The sequence below is a fragment of the Aedes aegypti genome, chromosome 2, assembly GCF_002204515.2.
Source record: "Aedes aegypti strain LVP_AGWG chromosome 2, AaegL5.0 Primary Assembly, whole genome shotgun sequence".
NCBI lineage: Eukaryota > Metazoa > Arthropoda > Insecta > Diptera > Culicidae > Aedes > Aedes aegypti.
This window is the reverse complement of record NC_035108.1, coordinates 422581631-422596097: the sequence shown is the minus strand read 5'-3', so window position 1 is coordinate 422596097 and position 14467 is coordinate 422581631. Positions and strand designations below refer to the sequence as shown.

At 35.2% G+C, this 14467-nt stretch overlaps 1 protein-coding gene across 1 annotated transcript in view; it reads right to left on the bottom strand.

Moving 5' to 3' along the window:
• The window catches only part of LOC110677032 (short stature homeobox protein 2-like), a 42578-nt gene that overhangs the window by 1077 nt on the left and 27034 nt on the right, over window positions 1-14467 (bottom strand). The window contains exon 3 of the mRNA XM_021847501.1: window positions 252-505. Coding sequence (XP_021703193.1) covers window positions 252-505 — 254 coding nt within the window. The remainder of the gene's footprint in view (window positions 1-251; window positions 506-14467) is intronic.

Below are 14467 nucleotides of genomic sequence, written 5' to 3'. Positions count from 1 at the left end.
ATTTATATTGTATTCATGGAACATGCGTACCACGGTTTCTTTCTTTATTTAGTGCCACTTATAGAAGTAAAAAGCACTAAATACCAAATACCAAAAACGGTGAAAAAAGTTTGTTCTTCGCTTGCGCTAAAACATAATAAATAATTTGTTTAACATCTTTTCCATATACCTACAACTACTTAAGTGATTAAATTTTGTCTGTGATCAAACGGTTCAACTTAAGTTTTATGAATTACACCCACAATAATTACCTGATGCGCAGCAGCCGAAATGAATGCCGAATCGAAGGCGGAAAACGCTGCCGCCGGGAATCCGGAATGGCTAGCGGCGGCGGCTGCAGCAGCGGCAGCAGCTGCTGCACTGACTCCCGGTGGAGACGTCATGCTTCCGGCTGGTGGACCCACGCTTCCAGCACCTCTTAGCGATGGCACATTCACGTACGGTGCTATCCGACACGGTTCCAAGGGGGTTGTCACCGGTGGGCTGTGACTGGATAGAATTATACCTGGAAAATGGATGGAACACCGGAGACGGGGAAAGAGAAGAGGAAAGATTTATGTTAGTGAAACTGTGAATGATGGGTACATAAATTACTGTCCAAGTGAAAATATACTGAGTGTTGCTGTATAAAGTTCAGAGCTTCTGAAACCAAGACTGAAACAATGCTTTCTATTGGAATGCACAATGTCCTCAGAACATGATGGTGTGATTATCGTTATCAAAATTAGATTTTGTTTGATTTGATTTGATATTAATGCTTTAGAATTTAAAAATTGAAACTGAGGCTTCATTCTATTTTTGTTATGAATTTCCACCCAAATGTATCAGAATCTTGAAAAAATGTATAAAACAGAAGAACAAGATGACAAGCTTTGATTATAGTGTATATTTTCATACAATTGTATTTTACATCGTTTTGAATTCAACTACGCTTCAAGAAACTCTGAACTCCTTCAAATATTGGCCTTTAGATCTGATTATGCTTGAAGACCTCACAATCTATATACAAATGAGGTCTTGGATAATCTAGAACGGTTGATGAACTCAAACCTTGATAGAGTACGATTAAATGACCCTGTATGGGTATCATTCTTCTTCAAAATCCTTTGAAAGATCACTGGTTATACATTTAGAACGCGTATAAGTTAAATGAATTCAACGAACGTTTAAAACAATAATTTGAATGAACATTTTCCAGAAGCATTTATAAATGTTTTTAATAAGCCTCCTAGAGTTCATTGGATGTGCTTGTACACTGAGGCAAAAAAACTTAATAATTTCTTAAGGATTAATTATGATTTGGCGCCACAACGATTATTATTGAAATTTTTAAGTTTTACTTATGATTTTGGTGAAAAATTTCAGTAATAAATTTCATAAGTCAATCAATGAAATTCGGAATTAAACGCAATGATAATAATTTATTTCGAATTATCAATCGATATTACTGCCCATAAAAGCATAACTGTCCCATATGGAAAAAGTAGGCATTGAGAAAATGGCACTCAAAGTTCGAAGTTTGGCTTCTCATACAAATGTTCATAATTTTCTAGGTTATTTCAACATACCATATTCATTGAACACAACTGCTCAGATAACTCATATTGCTTCTATTGATCAGGTAAAAATATAAACTTGAACGAAATTCTCGTTTTGCAATTGTTATTAGGGTCGACAGTTCATATAGAGACTGTTATGCCTTTATTTTTCAATATGGGACTGCATCAGCTTCATATTTTTCCACAACATTTTCAAACAAAGTGTGTTAATTTTTATATGCATAGTAAAATATACATTAAAACATGGATATTGCGTCGAAAAGCGGTGTTGGCTCCAAAATCAATATGGGACAGTTATGCTTTTATGGGCAGATTATTCTTCGCCTTTTATTTCAGGCGTGCTCAAAAATTGACATGTTTTGATAACATGTGTTCTGTTTTCGATTAACTTGTAGCCAACATCGAAAGCGGAGTAGTTCTTCTAGCGATTGCTATGATAATTATTTCAAGTTATTCTTGTTAAAGAATTCAAAGCTCTCACTTATGAAACTTATGATCCCATTTTCGAAATGTTTAAGCGTGCAATGAAACCATAATTTGGCTGATTCATAAGTCTTGATTTATAGAAAACCTAAGTATTTTTATCTCAGTGTAGGTCTAAAGACATGCACTTAAGAACTTATTGGATTATCTTGAATGGTCGTTGCACGTTCGACATCATGGGTAGGACAAACTTTGGCAAATATTTTGAGCACAGTGAATATAAGAAAAATGTTAACCCTGAACTGGAAATTGAAAGTTATAATATTTGAGAAGCAAAGGGATGTGAGTGACATTTTGGTCCGTTGAGAAAAAAAGGAAAATTTTGATGATGCTTCCGTTCAATAGAAAAAAAACATAATTCTTAAAAGAGTGACTTTTTTACTGACTCCCATACAATTTGTATAGAATGAAAAATTACTGAAAAACCTTCAAAGTTTTTCTCAATTTTCTCTAAACTAGGTTTTAGTCACTTACACCTTTTAGCTCATTTCCATGGCAGTAGTTACCACAAGACTAAGAAAGTTTCTCGTCTTTACAAAGCTTGTAGCGACTGAGTGCCTTAAAAATAGGGAACTGAAGATGTTTTGCCTAAAAAAGATATAAAAAGAAACAAAATGAGGCCGGAAAGAGACTAAACCGGAACAAAGAAAACAAGGCGAAACCTAATAAAGGATCCGGGAAATAAAAGTTGGATTCTTCATAGCATCAAATTCAGCAGACATTTATCTAAGATCTATGACTTTTGTCCTCGTGACATTACAACAAGTTGTCCTCGTGACATTACGACAAGTATATATTTTTTTGAACGAACTTCATCAGAAATTGATTCAAGTATTTCCCATGAATTTTCTTAGGGAATTTGTCCAAAAATTTTCTTTAGGATACACAAGAATTCAACCTGATTTTTTTCCAAAGAGAACCATGGAAATAAAATTTCACCAATGATGACATAAGAAGTTATCTGAATTCGTCCTAAAATTCCTTGAGAAAATTTTCAAGAAAGTCCTGACTCCTCCAAGATTTTATCCAGTGATTCGATACTGTTGGACGTCTTCCAAGATTCCTGGTCAAAAAGTCTTCTAATTCAATCAATAACTTTTCCAGAAATATCTAAGGATTTATTTTAAAATTGTCTTTCATAATTTATATAAAACTTTGCATACCTTCTGCCAATGCTCCAGAGATTCCTTCAATGATTTTTACAAAAAATCATTCTGTAATTCTTTGAGATTTTCTCAAGTAAGTCATGGAAGATGTTTTTTCGGGAATTCTTCCAGGATTGTCTTCTGGTGAATGCCAAGGATTTTTTAAATAAATCCGTGAGGTATTTCTTAAGAAAATCCTAGAGTAAATTCTGATAAAACTTGGGTAAGTTTCACAGTCTCCCTTCATAAACAAGAAACTCTGAAATATCTCCTAGACTCTTGAGGAAGTTTAAGAAGATTTCCTAGATAATTTGCTAGGAGAATCGAAAAATATATATCTCGGGATAGTGTTCCGTAGGACTTTTAAAAGATTTTTTTCGAAAAGCATTGGACAGAATCTCTATAGAAATTTGTGTAGGAATGATTGGAAGAAATATTGGAAAAAATGCTGTAGTATAAATGCATGGGGATAATTTAAGAATTTTTTGGTAAAACTGCAGGAGTAATACTAGAATAAAATGCTGTAAAAAATTATAGATGAATAGATATATTCGAAACCCCTCTCAATGAATTTTAGATTTCCACGAGGAAATGTGGATGAATTCTTACAGGCGGGGGAGTTCCTGCAGTTTCTTGAAAAAAAAAAATCCTTGAGCTATTTTTCAAACGAGAAGAAAATCTATTGAAATCTTTGGAAGATCTTTTAGAGTAACAACTGGAGACATCGATTGAAGGATTAGTGAAATAATATCTGGATGAGAATTTAGGATAGTCTTGGAAAAAAAAATCAAAGTAACTGAGCAAATTACTAAAGATATCAGCATTGGAGTTCTCAAGGATTTCTTGGAAGAAAATCCGGAGATATTCTTCTAAGCATCCTTTTAAAAATCGCTGAAAGAATATCTGGGAAAGTTGGTAAAAAAAATCTCTAGAAGAATTTTTGGAGAGATCCCTGTAGAAGACCCTGAAAGTATTCTACTTAAAATCACTCTGGCAATTCCTGAAGCTAATCGAGTTAGTATGTATATTGAACGGATGATAAGTAGTTTAATTAATATTCCAAGCTTTCTGTTGATCTTATTTTTCGTTGAATCAGGAGTAGGACAATCCTTTGACTTTCCTAGCCAGGTGTGTTTGTGCGTAGTACATGTCCTACCTGTCCTACCCACTTCCCGCGCCACTGGCAAGAATATAATTAAACGAGCCAGTATCTTAATCAACCTTGAAAGATTACTGTTTACGATTGTAGTCCTGAAGTCTCATTCTACGAAGAGCTCAATAGCCTTAAGCAGCTGTTAAATGTTAAATTATATTATTATCATGTACATTTCCGCTACTTAAACGCATATAATTGAGCATGGAATCTCACCGATTACACGACACTTAGCACAAATTCATGAAGGTGTGTAATTTGACAAATTTGTAGTGTAATTTTGCGATGAATCTAACATTCTCTTGATGTGCATGATTCATGGATGGTTTTCGGTCTTCGCCAACGTCAATGTTTAACTTATAATCAGTTCTTACAAAAGTGGTTGAATTAAAGAAGGATTTTCTGGAACTATAGTATGCATCTCCGTTAAAAATTCCTATGAACTCAGTATAGTGGCTGAGTCTTTTATAAATCTGGTATTTCATTCGATCAATGGTTGGAATTCTGAAATAGAATTCGTAGGAATCCTACCAAAACATAGATTCTTAGAGAAATATCGTCCCGAAGGAACCCACAGAATTTCATGGGATTAATAACAAAAATCCCATTTCCAGCCTATTCCAGCTATTGGACATAACAATTCCAGAATTATGATATTGTCGAATTTACCCCAAGTTCTACCATCACAAAAATGTGCACGCTCCCTCAAAGTGTGATAGCAGCTCAGGGTTACGTCGAATTATGATGGTGTCTTCGGTGCACTTGTTCCTTGATCCGATGCAAGCGTGCACTCACACTTCTTCTGCACTTTTGTGAAAGTTCCATTTGGGGTAAAATGTGCAAAAAGTCGAGTCTAGTAGACGACATTGAAGACGGCCTTACATTTGAGTTCGAAATACGCGTATTTGTAAAAAGATAAAACTTCTAGTGGAATTAAATGGTACAGTATTAAATTTGGTTTTACATTAATTTAAATTTATTATCGGGATCCCAAAAATTCCTGCAGGGATTCTGGAATTCCAAAAGAAATCTAAGAATCCTGGAATTCACACATAACATTCAGAATTTATAAAAACCTGCGCGAAAAAAATGAAATAGGTACTCAAAAAAATAGGTTCTTCTTCTTTCTGGCGTTACGTCCCCACTGGGACAGAGCCTGCTTCTCAGCTTATCTTCATTTGAAACAATGCGAAGAAATACTTACAGACTAAGTTCTTTTTACTCAAACGGCAGATCAATTCACTCAACTTTCAGTACTATGCCACTAACTCAATTTTGAGTTAATGCACTAAGGTTAGGTTCTTGAATTGTTTTGCCTTCCGCAATAAGAGTGAAAAACAATTTAAAATTAAGTTAAAAATACTCAACTATGGGTTTTTCATTCAAGGTGTTTGTATGGGTATCGAACTTTATCATTATCTTCCGAAAGTTCATTTTTTAGGCTTGTAGATCTGAAAGCCTGTACTCAGAGATGTTTTTGCATAATCTTAAACGATCGTTGAGCTCAAGACTTAATAGAACATTATTTCATGAGGCCATATGATTTAAAATTTTGTTTAGAAGCCGTTAAGTGATAACTGGTTACACTTGTAGTTTTGAAGACCTACTTTCTACAGAGTTCGTGGCTGACCCAGAACACCAAGGCATTTTAGCATATAGTTGACATAGCTTTACGAAAGCCTAGTCTCAGTTTTAGTCTGTGCGATGTTAATTTTTAAAATTGTATACGAACTGAATTTGTAAGGTGAAAACTCCATTTAGATAAAGCAAATTCCATTTGCGTAATTATTTGATTTACTCAATGTTCCATTTACGTAACCCAGACCGATTACGCAAACAAAGGTTTCAATGCAATTGTTCACAGCTTACAACCAATAGGGTCCTAAAATGTTTAATGAAATCTTATTTTGATTTAATAACACGAAAGAGCATGTTACTGTAACAACTTTAGCAATTTTCCCGCTCAAATAACGGATATATCATATTATAACTTTAATTTAAAAATTGGATCCATAAATGAACCTTGATACTTGAGGTCATGTTTGACGTTCGCTTAGTCGATAAAAATACCACAGGGGTTTTAGTTTTAACACTGGGGTTGTTCCTATCTGACATTTCGGATGTGTCATGGAAAATAAAATTTTAGTTTAAACCAAGGGGTGTGACAAAGTATATAAAAACATAAAAAATGTTTTTTTGTACTTAAACAAATTAAAAACACAAATGAGGAAACATGTGTTTTTGGCCTAAACTTAAGCGTTTGGCTCCTAGGACCCTATTGATAGCAAATTCTGTCTAGCAGTGGCTAGCAGAAATATACAATTTACACGCGTCCCCTCTTATAGAACAACCAAGTGTGAGACGAAAAATAACACAGCCACCTAATTCAATTATGTGATTACATTTGACGTAATCCCATAAATCCGGAAGACGTTTTTTCCCGCTTCACTTGTGGACTGGGTGGACGAAAACGGACGAGATGATTCCAGCAATCGCAACAGTTATAACCTCTACTGTAAACCTTACTGCACTGACTGGTATAGAGAGGTACGTGTAGATGTGGTGGGTGTCCTTCTTGATGTGTCCAATTTGGTCGGCTCAAACAGCAGTCCGGAAGGGGAGTTTATTAAATTATCATTCTGCTCTCTTTATTTATTGCCGCCTTGTGAGTTTGTTTTTTACGTTGTCGGTCCTCCAAGCTGGGAGACTGTCGTCGCTCGTCCGATTTGTAAATCAAACAATTTCCCTGTTTGGTGTCCTTTTGAGATCGATTTTTCTGCATCGGTTAGTGTGCTTTGTTTTGCGGCGTCAGTTAGAGACTACAATAATTTACATGCATGCATATTAGTGTAGTAAAGCTATCGATTTTAAGTGACATTTAAAATTTCAGTCCAATTTATAAATTTCTCACAGTTTGAGTTTGAATCGAATTTGAATGAAATGAACGGAGCATAAGCATTGATGACCATGATACAATCCGTAGTTGCCACGCCGTGATTGACCAGAACAATCGAAATTGCACAGAGATTCAATAGATAAATGGGGCTTAAGGTGATTATAGAACGAAGCCACACCTCAAATTTTCAAGAGCACAAGACTTGAGAACCAAACAGCGCTCCGCATTGAAAATTTACTCCATTTTTCGCCACCAGCAAGCAAGCAATTTGATTGGTTTTCAACACGAACTATTGTCAAATTCTCCAGTCTTGTGCACTTGAAAATTTAAAGTTTGGCTTCGTTTTATAATCTTATAACCAAGATCAGCTAACCATTCTCAATGTGCAAAAGATAATGGGTTAGTGGGATAAGATACGGATCTGGGAGTAACTTGTGGTCATTATTTATTAAACAATAATGACTCTTTTACGTATTCGAACAGTATTCTCAGCAGAATCTCAATAGAAGAACCTACTAAGGACTGTACATTTTATAAAGTGGACACCTTGTACAATGAAATCGCAATCGGTTTTCTGTACATCGTTTGACTAATGTTGTACAATATTGCGATAATAAAAAATCCACCAAAGTAATTAAATTTCACACTAATAAGGCACAAAGTTTGAAACAGTCGATTTTTGGAGGTTATCAAAAAAAAAATGATTATTGGAAATAGGCTGGAAAATTCGACAGTCTATATTTTTTTATTTTCGAAAAATGCTTGTTCCTCAAACGTATTATCAACCAGAAGCCTGCTGAAATATATCAAGTTATTTTAGGAGCAACAATTTTCCAGATGTTATAAAATAATTTTTCATCGTTCTTTTTTGAACAAAAATATTTTAAATTTAAATAAAACTGATATCAGTAGAATTTTAAGATTTAAAGTACGTCCTGACGTAAGAACTTATATAGTATTAATATGACAAATAATCTTCGACTTCATAGAGTTGCTTAATTAGCCCCACGTCACATTTAAATCCCAATAGAAAAACAAATACTTTATTTCCAGAAGACCTTCCAAGGCACAATGACAATCATCAAAGTTAGGAACACTGCTGTGACGAAATCGAATTGATTTTCCATGTATAATCTTTATTATATGTTATTGTGAGACTACCTATTAAACTATTTTGCTTACAATTGATTGTAGATCGATAAACATGCGTTCAGAATTATAAAATTATGATATTTTTTGATAAAACGACCATTAAGTTCGACTCCCACTTCAGCCCTTGAAATTTTTCGATTCATTTTTAAATATATCAAATCTAGGAACCATTGTAGGTATATATGCGATGCCAATGAAACGATTTAAGGCTCAAGAATCCATCATTCAATCATCAGCAATCATTGCGAATCAAAAACCAGTTTTTTTGCTCAAACTTGAAGCAATACTCATGAAAATCTATCATTGCATTACAGGTTTCAAGTGTAATGCAATGATAGATTTTCAAAAACATTGCTTTGATTTTGAGCAAAAAAACTGGTTTTGAAAATTTGTAAAACGATGATGGTTATTTTCCTCTTAAAGCTAATTCTGTTTCGAACTGATCAAACACGCCTCAGTGATCATTTTGAACCACGATATTGGTAACCAATTTCTAGAATTTTGAAAAATACGTTTTTAAAATTCCACGTGGACAATTGGTGAAGGGGTAGGGTTGACGAAATGATCACGTGGGGGATTGGGATTTTCATGCATGTGGGCGTATTAAACGTATATGAACGGCCACTTGTAGACCAAATTCCGCTTTTTAGTTTTTACGTACTTCTGAGTTTCCATGCACATTTTACTCAGTTGTCCTCGTTATCCTACAACACCCACACTTCTCCAACTCGAATAATCAATTTGTACTAAAACAGCATTAATTTGCATAAATTATGCTTGCTGCTGTGCTTCGATTGTTTACATTTTATTTGTCTGCCAATTTGGTTCAGCAAACAGCAGCACAGCCCTTTGCCATCGCTGTAGACGTCTCTTTCCTCGCATAAACAACCTTGTCAACTATGAATGTCGCAGTCGTGATGAGGCTACAAATAAATTCATTGAAGGATGCATCCATAAGTTCCGTCGTACTCTATTCGTTGTAGAGTATCCATCCCGCGATTTTAGAAATTTCTGGATTTCCCATTACCCGGGATATAAATTATGAATGTAAAAATCCTGGAATTCTCACGATGAACGTAAAATTTGATGAAACCCACTAAATTTTAATGCAATGCGATGACATTTTTCTTTTCGTATCGAACAAATAGCTTGTTACAAATTCAGTCGCTGAAATGTTACGTCATCATTGTACGGTCCCTACTTCACCCTCGCACTGTCGCCCACCCAGAACACCAGTCCTGCTGTTGTGACGGGCATGCCACACTGCTACCACTAAAAATGTGGTTTTGATTTGATCCTCATGCTGGTAGTTGTATTGATTATTTTGCCACTTGTTCCTCTCGGAAGATGAATTCCCGTTCCCGGGGTTGTTGGAAGCGAAAAGTTGTCTGTTTAACGATTCATTAGATTATGTCTGCTGTTTCTTTTGGTAAGGGAAACGAAAAGCTTTAATTTGACCTTGCTTCGTCGATCGATCGACCCACTCCGACGAACATATTCGGAGGCTTACCAAGTTTTTTTACTACCTCATGCCAGTCAGCCGGAATAAATCACTTTAGTTGCAACAGCAACAGATTGAGGGATACGCCCAACTTCATAATGGGTCCCCAGGGGAATCTTCGCTATTGGATTAAGTGTTTTGACTTGGCGCTTACCAGTATTTTATTGTGACGGTTTGCTGACTTTGAAACATCGATTCAATTTTCGCTTAAATCTGACGAGCTGTAACTCTATTACCGTAATTGATTCTAAAGCGGATCATTCCTTAACTAATATTGTCGTAACAAAAAAAATAATCATTTTTTTGATAGAAACTTTAATGGTAATGGTAGACAAAAACGCAGATTTATAACTGTGGGAATTACTACGGTAATAACAGAAGAATTAGTTGAAGAGGCACTGCAAGTTCCAGTAGAAGCAAATAACCAGGAAGAAAGGGGAGACCTTCACTCAAATATTGATATTTATCACCACGGCACAGCACAAATGCATAAACATACACGGTATTGTTTCACAAGACGCAATATTAGCACGGGGGAACAAAATAACGATTTAATGGTTACGATATCACAACAAAATGATCAATAGATGGTTATTCTTCGATATAACCGATATGTATATCGATCGTCAGAATCAATTTTGACTTACGTGAGTTACCTCAGGGTTGTCAAAAATCTTTGTTTGCGGATCACACAGGCCTCTCCGCAAAAGGACAAAACCTGCGAGTCATCTGTAAGTATGTAAGTATGTAAGTACCGTAAAACGGGGTAACTTTGATAGTTTTTTCGAAGAAAACTTGAATATTTATGCATGCTGTTTCAAAGAATAATAATTTATATTTTTAAAACAAGTACTGGCATCCTAGCTATCGATTGCAGTCGATAGATTTCCCAAAGATTTGTTATGAATGGATATATATTTTTTCATATAGTCGAAAGTTGGTTTTCTGTTTTGGGGTAACTTTGATAATGGAGTATAAATCGAACAAAATTGAATGAATAACGAACATTTGTAGGGCATTGCATACCTGTAGGCGTTTAACGTTATATGGAAATTTCTGACTTAGATTATAAAAATGATCCCAGTTTGTGAAAATGCATTTCGCTAAGAGATTTGAGACCGTATTCAAGTTCTATGATAACTAGGCTGTCAAAGATAAGTGGCCAACTACGCAAAACTAAATCAAATAGTGATCGTAGAACAGATTGTTTGTAGGCGTTTCGAAAATGCTAAAATTGTGTCAATTTTTATTATTCGCATAAAATGCCTCAAATGCACTTGATTCCAATGAAAATAGCTTTGACATGAAGTGTCATACTACTACTCTTTACTTTTGTATTTGTTTTGCTTAACTGATTAACAGAAACTTCGTTATTTCGTTTAATATGTTGTGGGTCTCGCACTATCAAAGTTACCCGCATTATCAAAGTTACCCCGTTTTACGGTACTTGCAAAAATGGAAGATTTCTCTAGATGCTTCTAAAACTCAACTGAAAATATTCCCACATAAACCAAAAGCTCTTTATTTGAAACCTTGAAGCACATATTGTCACGATGAGAAGGATTCCAATAAATTGGTCAGATGAAGTTAAGTATCCAGGGCTCACGCTAGATACAAATTTAACTGTCAAAAATCACATTGGCATTTAAGCCAAATGTAAGGTACCGTTGGGTAAGTGGATACAGAAAAATCAATAGTTGATAAGCAGGTGAAATCAACTCACCTGTAAAAAAACTGAACTGCTACGGCAAATGAAATGTAATATGTTGTTAACAAAATGTTAATTAAATCTTAAATTTGTTTTACCAAATTAGGATGATAGTGTTGTCAAATAACACAGAACACCTAGATATAAGAAATGAATGTAATATTTGGAATGATACTAATAAAGAAATTAAAAAAAAAAAAAAAAAAAAAAAAAAAAAAAAAGATAAATCAATAGCCAACTTCATTGTTATTTTCAGCAAACGTGAATAATGAAATTCTAACTTTTTTCTGTGGATAACAAGTGAGGAACTAATATACTTCGAATCGTTATTTGTTTCGATTTTTCTGATTGTTATGTATTCAGTATGAGGGACTTGAAAATTTGCGCCAAATGATCCACTTACCCCATCATGGTGGGGTAAGTGGATCACCTATAAAAAAACTCTATTCTCAAAACAAATGTGATGTAATCATGTATAGTAAGAATGATATTACTGTCATTCTTGTTATAAGTGCTATCACACTAAGCTTCTTTTAACGGAAATCGATGAATTTCACCGTAATCTCAACAGCTGAACAGTTCGGTGAAATAAAACACCGTAACTTCGTCGGAATTCAACGGATTCCGGTGATTTTTTACCGAATACTGTAAAAATTTACCGTACTCTCTTAATTTATTTTACCGAACCGTTCAGCTGTTGAGATTTCACAGGAATCCGTAAAATAATGATATAATTTTTATTTATCATAATATTGTGAAAAAAAATATTTGTACATTACCCAAGTAACCAGCCAGCACTTAAAACAGCACTCGTTCAGCATTAGATGCACCTTCAAGGCAAATCATTTAATGCTCTTAAATCGTATAGCTGCTGATAGTGCTGCTTTAGAGCAGGTTTTGGCGAAATAACGTGCTACTCCAATGCTGCACCTTCAGAAATGTTGATTGTCGCTGTCAAAATATGTAACGCCTCCAGGAGGAACAAAACAAAACAAAAATATATTTCATCTCCTCTCGTCATTCGTCTGTTGTGGTCTGCGAATCATTTTTGCCTTCCATTAGGTTTTTGCGATTCAAACTGATGATCTGGTGATTTCCGATGGTGAGGCTCCACGCTGCAAGCTCGGCTACAGCTGATGTTGTTCCAGGCTCTGATTTCATATCCTACATAAGGTGTGTTCTGCTCAAAAGTTCACCCAATTAGCTACCAACGAGCAGATACGTTGCGGAAATTTCTTATGCGAAACAATCATACCAATGTCTGATAAATCTGGAATATGAAATCTAAATCATTTGCATCATTCATCTCAATAAAATCAGCTGTTGAATCTATCGCGCGTCGTTCAATGAAGCATAATATTATTGCTTCATTGAAAGAATATTGCTGCCTGATTTTCGTCGCGGAAATCATGTTTGCAATGTTTGCACGGGAGTATGAGAGGGACAACAAGTGAAGTCAAACGAGTAACACATAATCTGCACTATTCTTTCATTGCATTGGAATAGCAAGGAAACAGCATTTGGATTGCTTGGAAATAAAAGTTGCCCACGCAGTTGAAATGCAACAACAGGGAGATTTTGACTAGCATTACTTCTTCTGATTCATGGCAGCTATGCAATCAAACTGCTTCCATAAGGCAGCAAGCAGGTCAAATGCTGTAAGCAGTCTTTCGTGCGGCTTATTTTAGTGCTTGGTGGTTACCTGGGTAGTTTACACCTATTTCCACTTATTCGAACAAAAACAAACACTGTAACCAGAATATTTTGGAGAAAATTCATCCATTTTATACACCTGAGTTGAAAAGAAGGTAACAATTATCAATTTCAGGCTACTTGGGAACGTCAGGAGTTAATCATCAATATTAACCCCCTTTTCCTGAACAGCCTAGATAGCTGCGTAGTGTCGGTAGCGGTTGTTTCAATTGGCTAAAAATTAACACTACGGACTGCCTGTTGCGGTGGTGAAAGTCCACCTCACAGGTGACCCCTAATTTATGGTGTGATGCGTGCCGTGCCTAGGAATGAATTGTTAGGGGGATCTAAATTAAATCTAACCACAAACAGATCCTGTGGGGTACCCCTCCACAGTATTGAGCCCTTTCTACACAACCAGGTGCAGTTGACCTTACGTTTCTCCGAGATAATCGGCTGCCCTTTTTCAGTCTCTATCCTGAGGCTAAATAAGGATGAGATTATAAAAATGTTGTTATTTGAATTAGATTATCACTCATATGTGTTCCCATTATGCGTTTTACATAGTGTATTCTGTGCTCTTTCGCCTTTGGCGACTTTCAATAGATACCGATGTGTTTTTTTTTTCGTTACTGGTCTTTTTCTTGCTGATATTGCAAAAAGATTAACCGTACCTAGTTTGAGTAGTGGCTACGGTTAGAATAGCTCAGATAATCTCCAGGATAAAAGAATAGCAACGATCAATCTTTGCAGACTCATGCAAAATGGTACAGCTCAGATTTTCGAGAGGCTCCAGTCTGATGGAATACTTAAGATATAGAATATGTATAATTCGTTTGTTGATAAAATTGATTTGAAGTTTGCTGCTTGTGTAACTTGACGGATTTTGTTTAGGTTAGCTCCACCCAAAAGAAGTGATTCTGATATTATTACTAATTGAGATACAGAACGTGTAAAGGTAATGTCGTGACCAAGAGGACAATCCTGAATTGCGACATGCCTTTTCCTTTAAATAAATAAATAAATTTGAAATAGTTATTCATCTTTTATACCGTTTTGACTCATATTCCGAACACTTAAGGAAAACAGTGACTTTAAATGCTTCTGATAGGCTTAAATTACCTGATATTTGTGAAAATTTTAATTTCTTCGCAAAGTCTAACTGTTAGCTGCTAGGT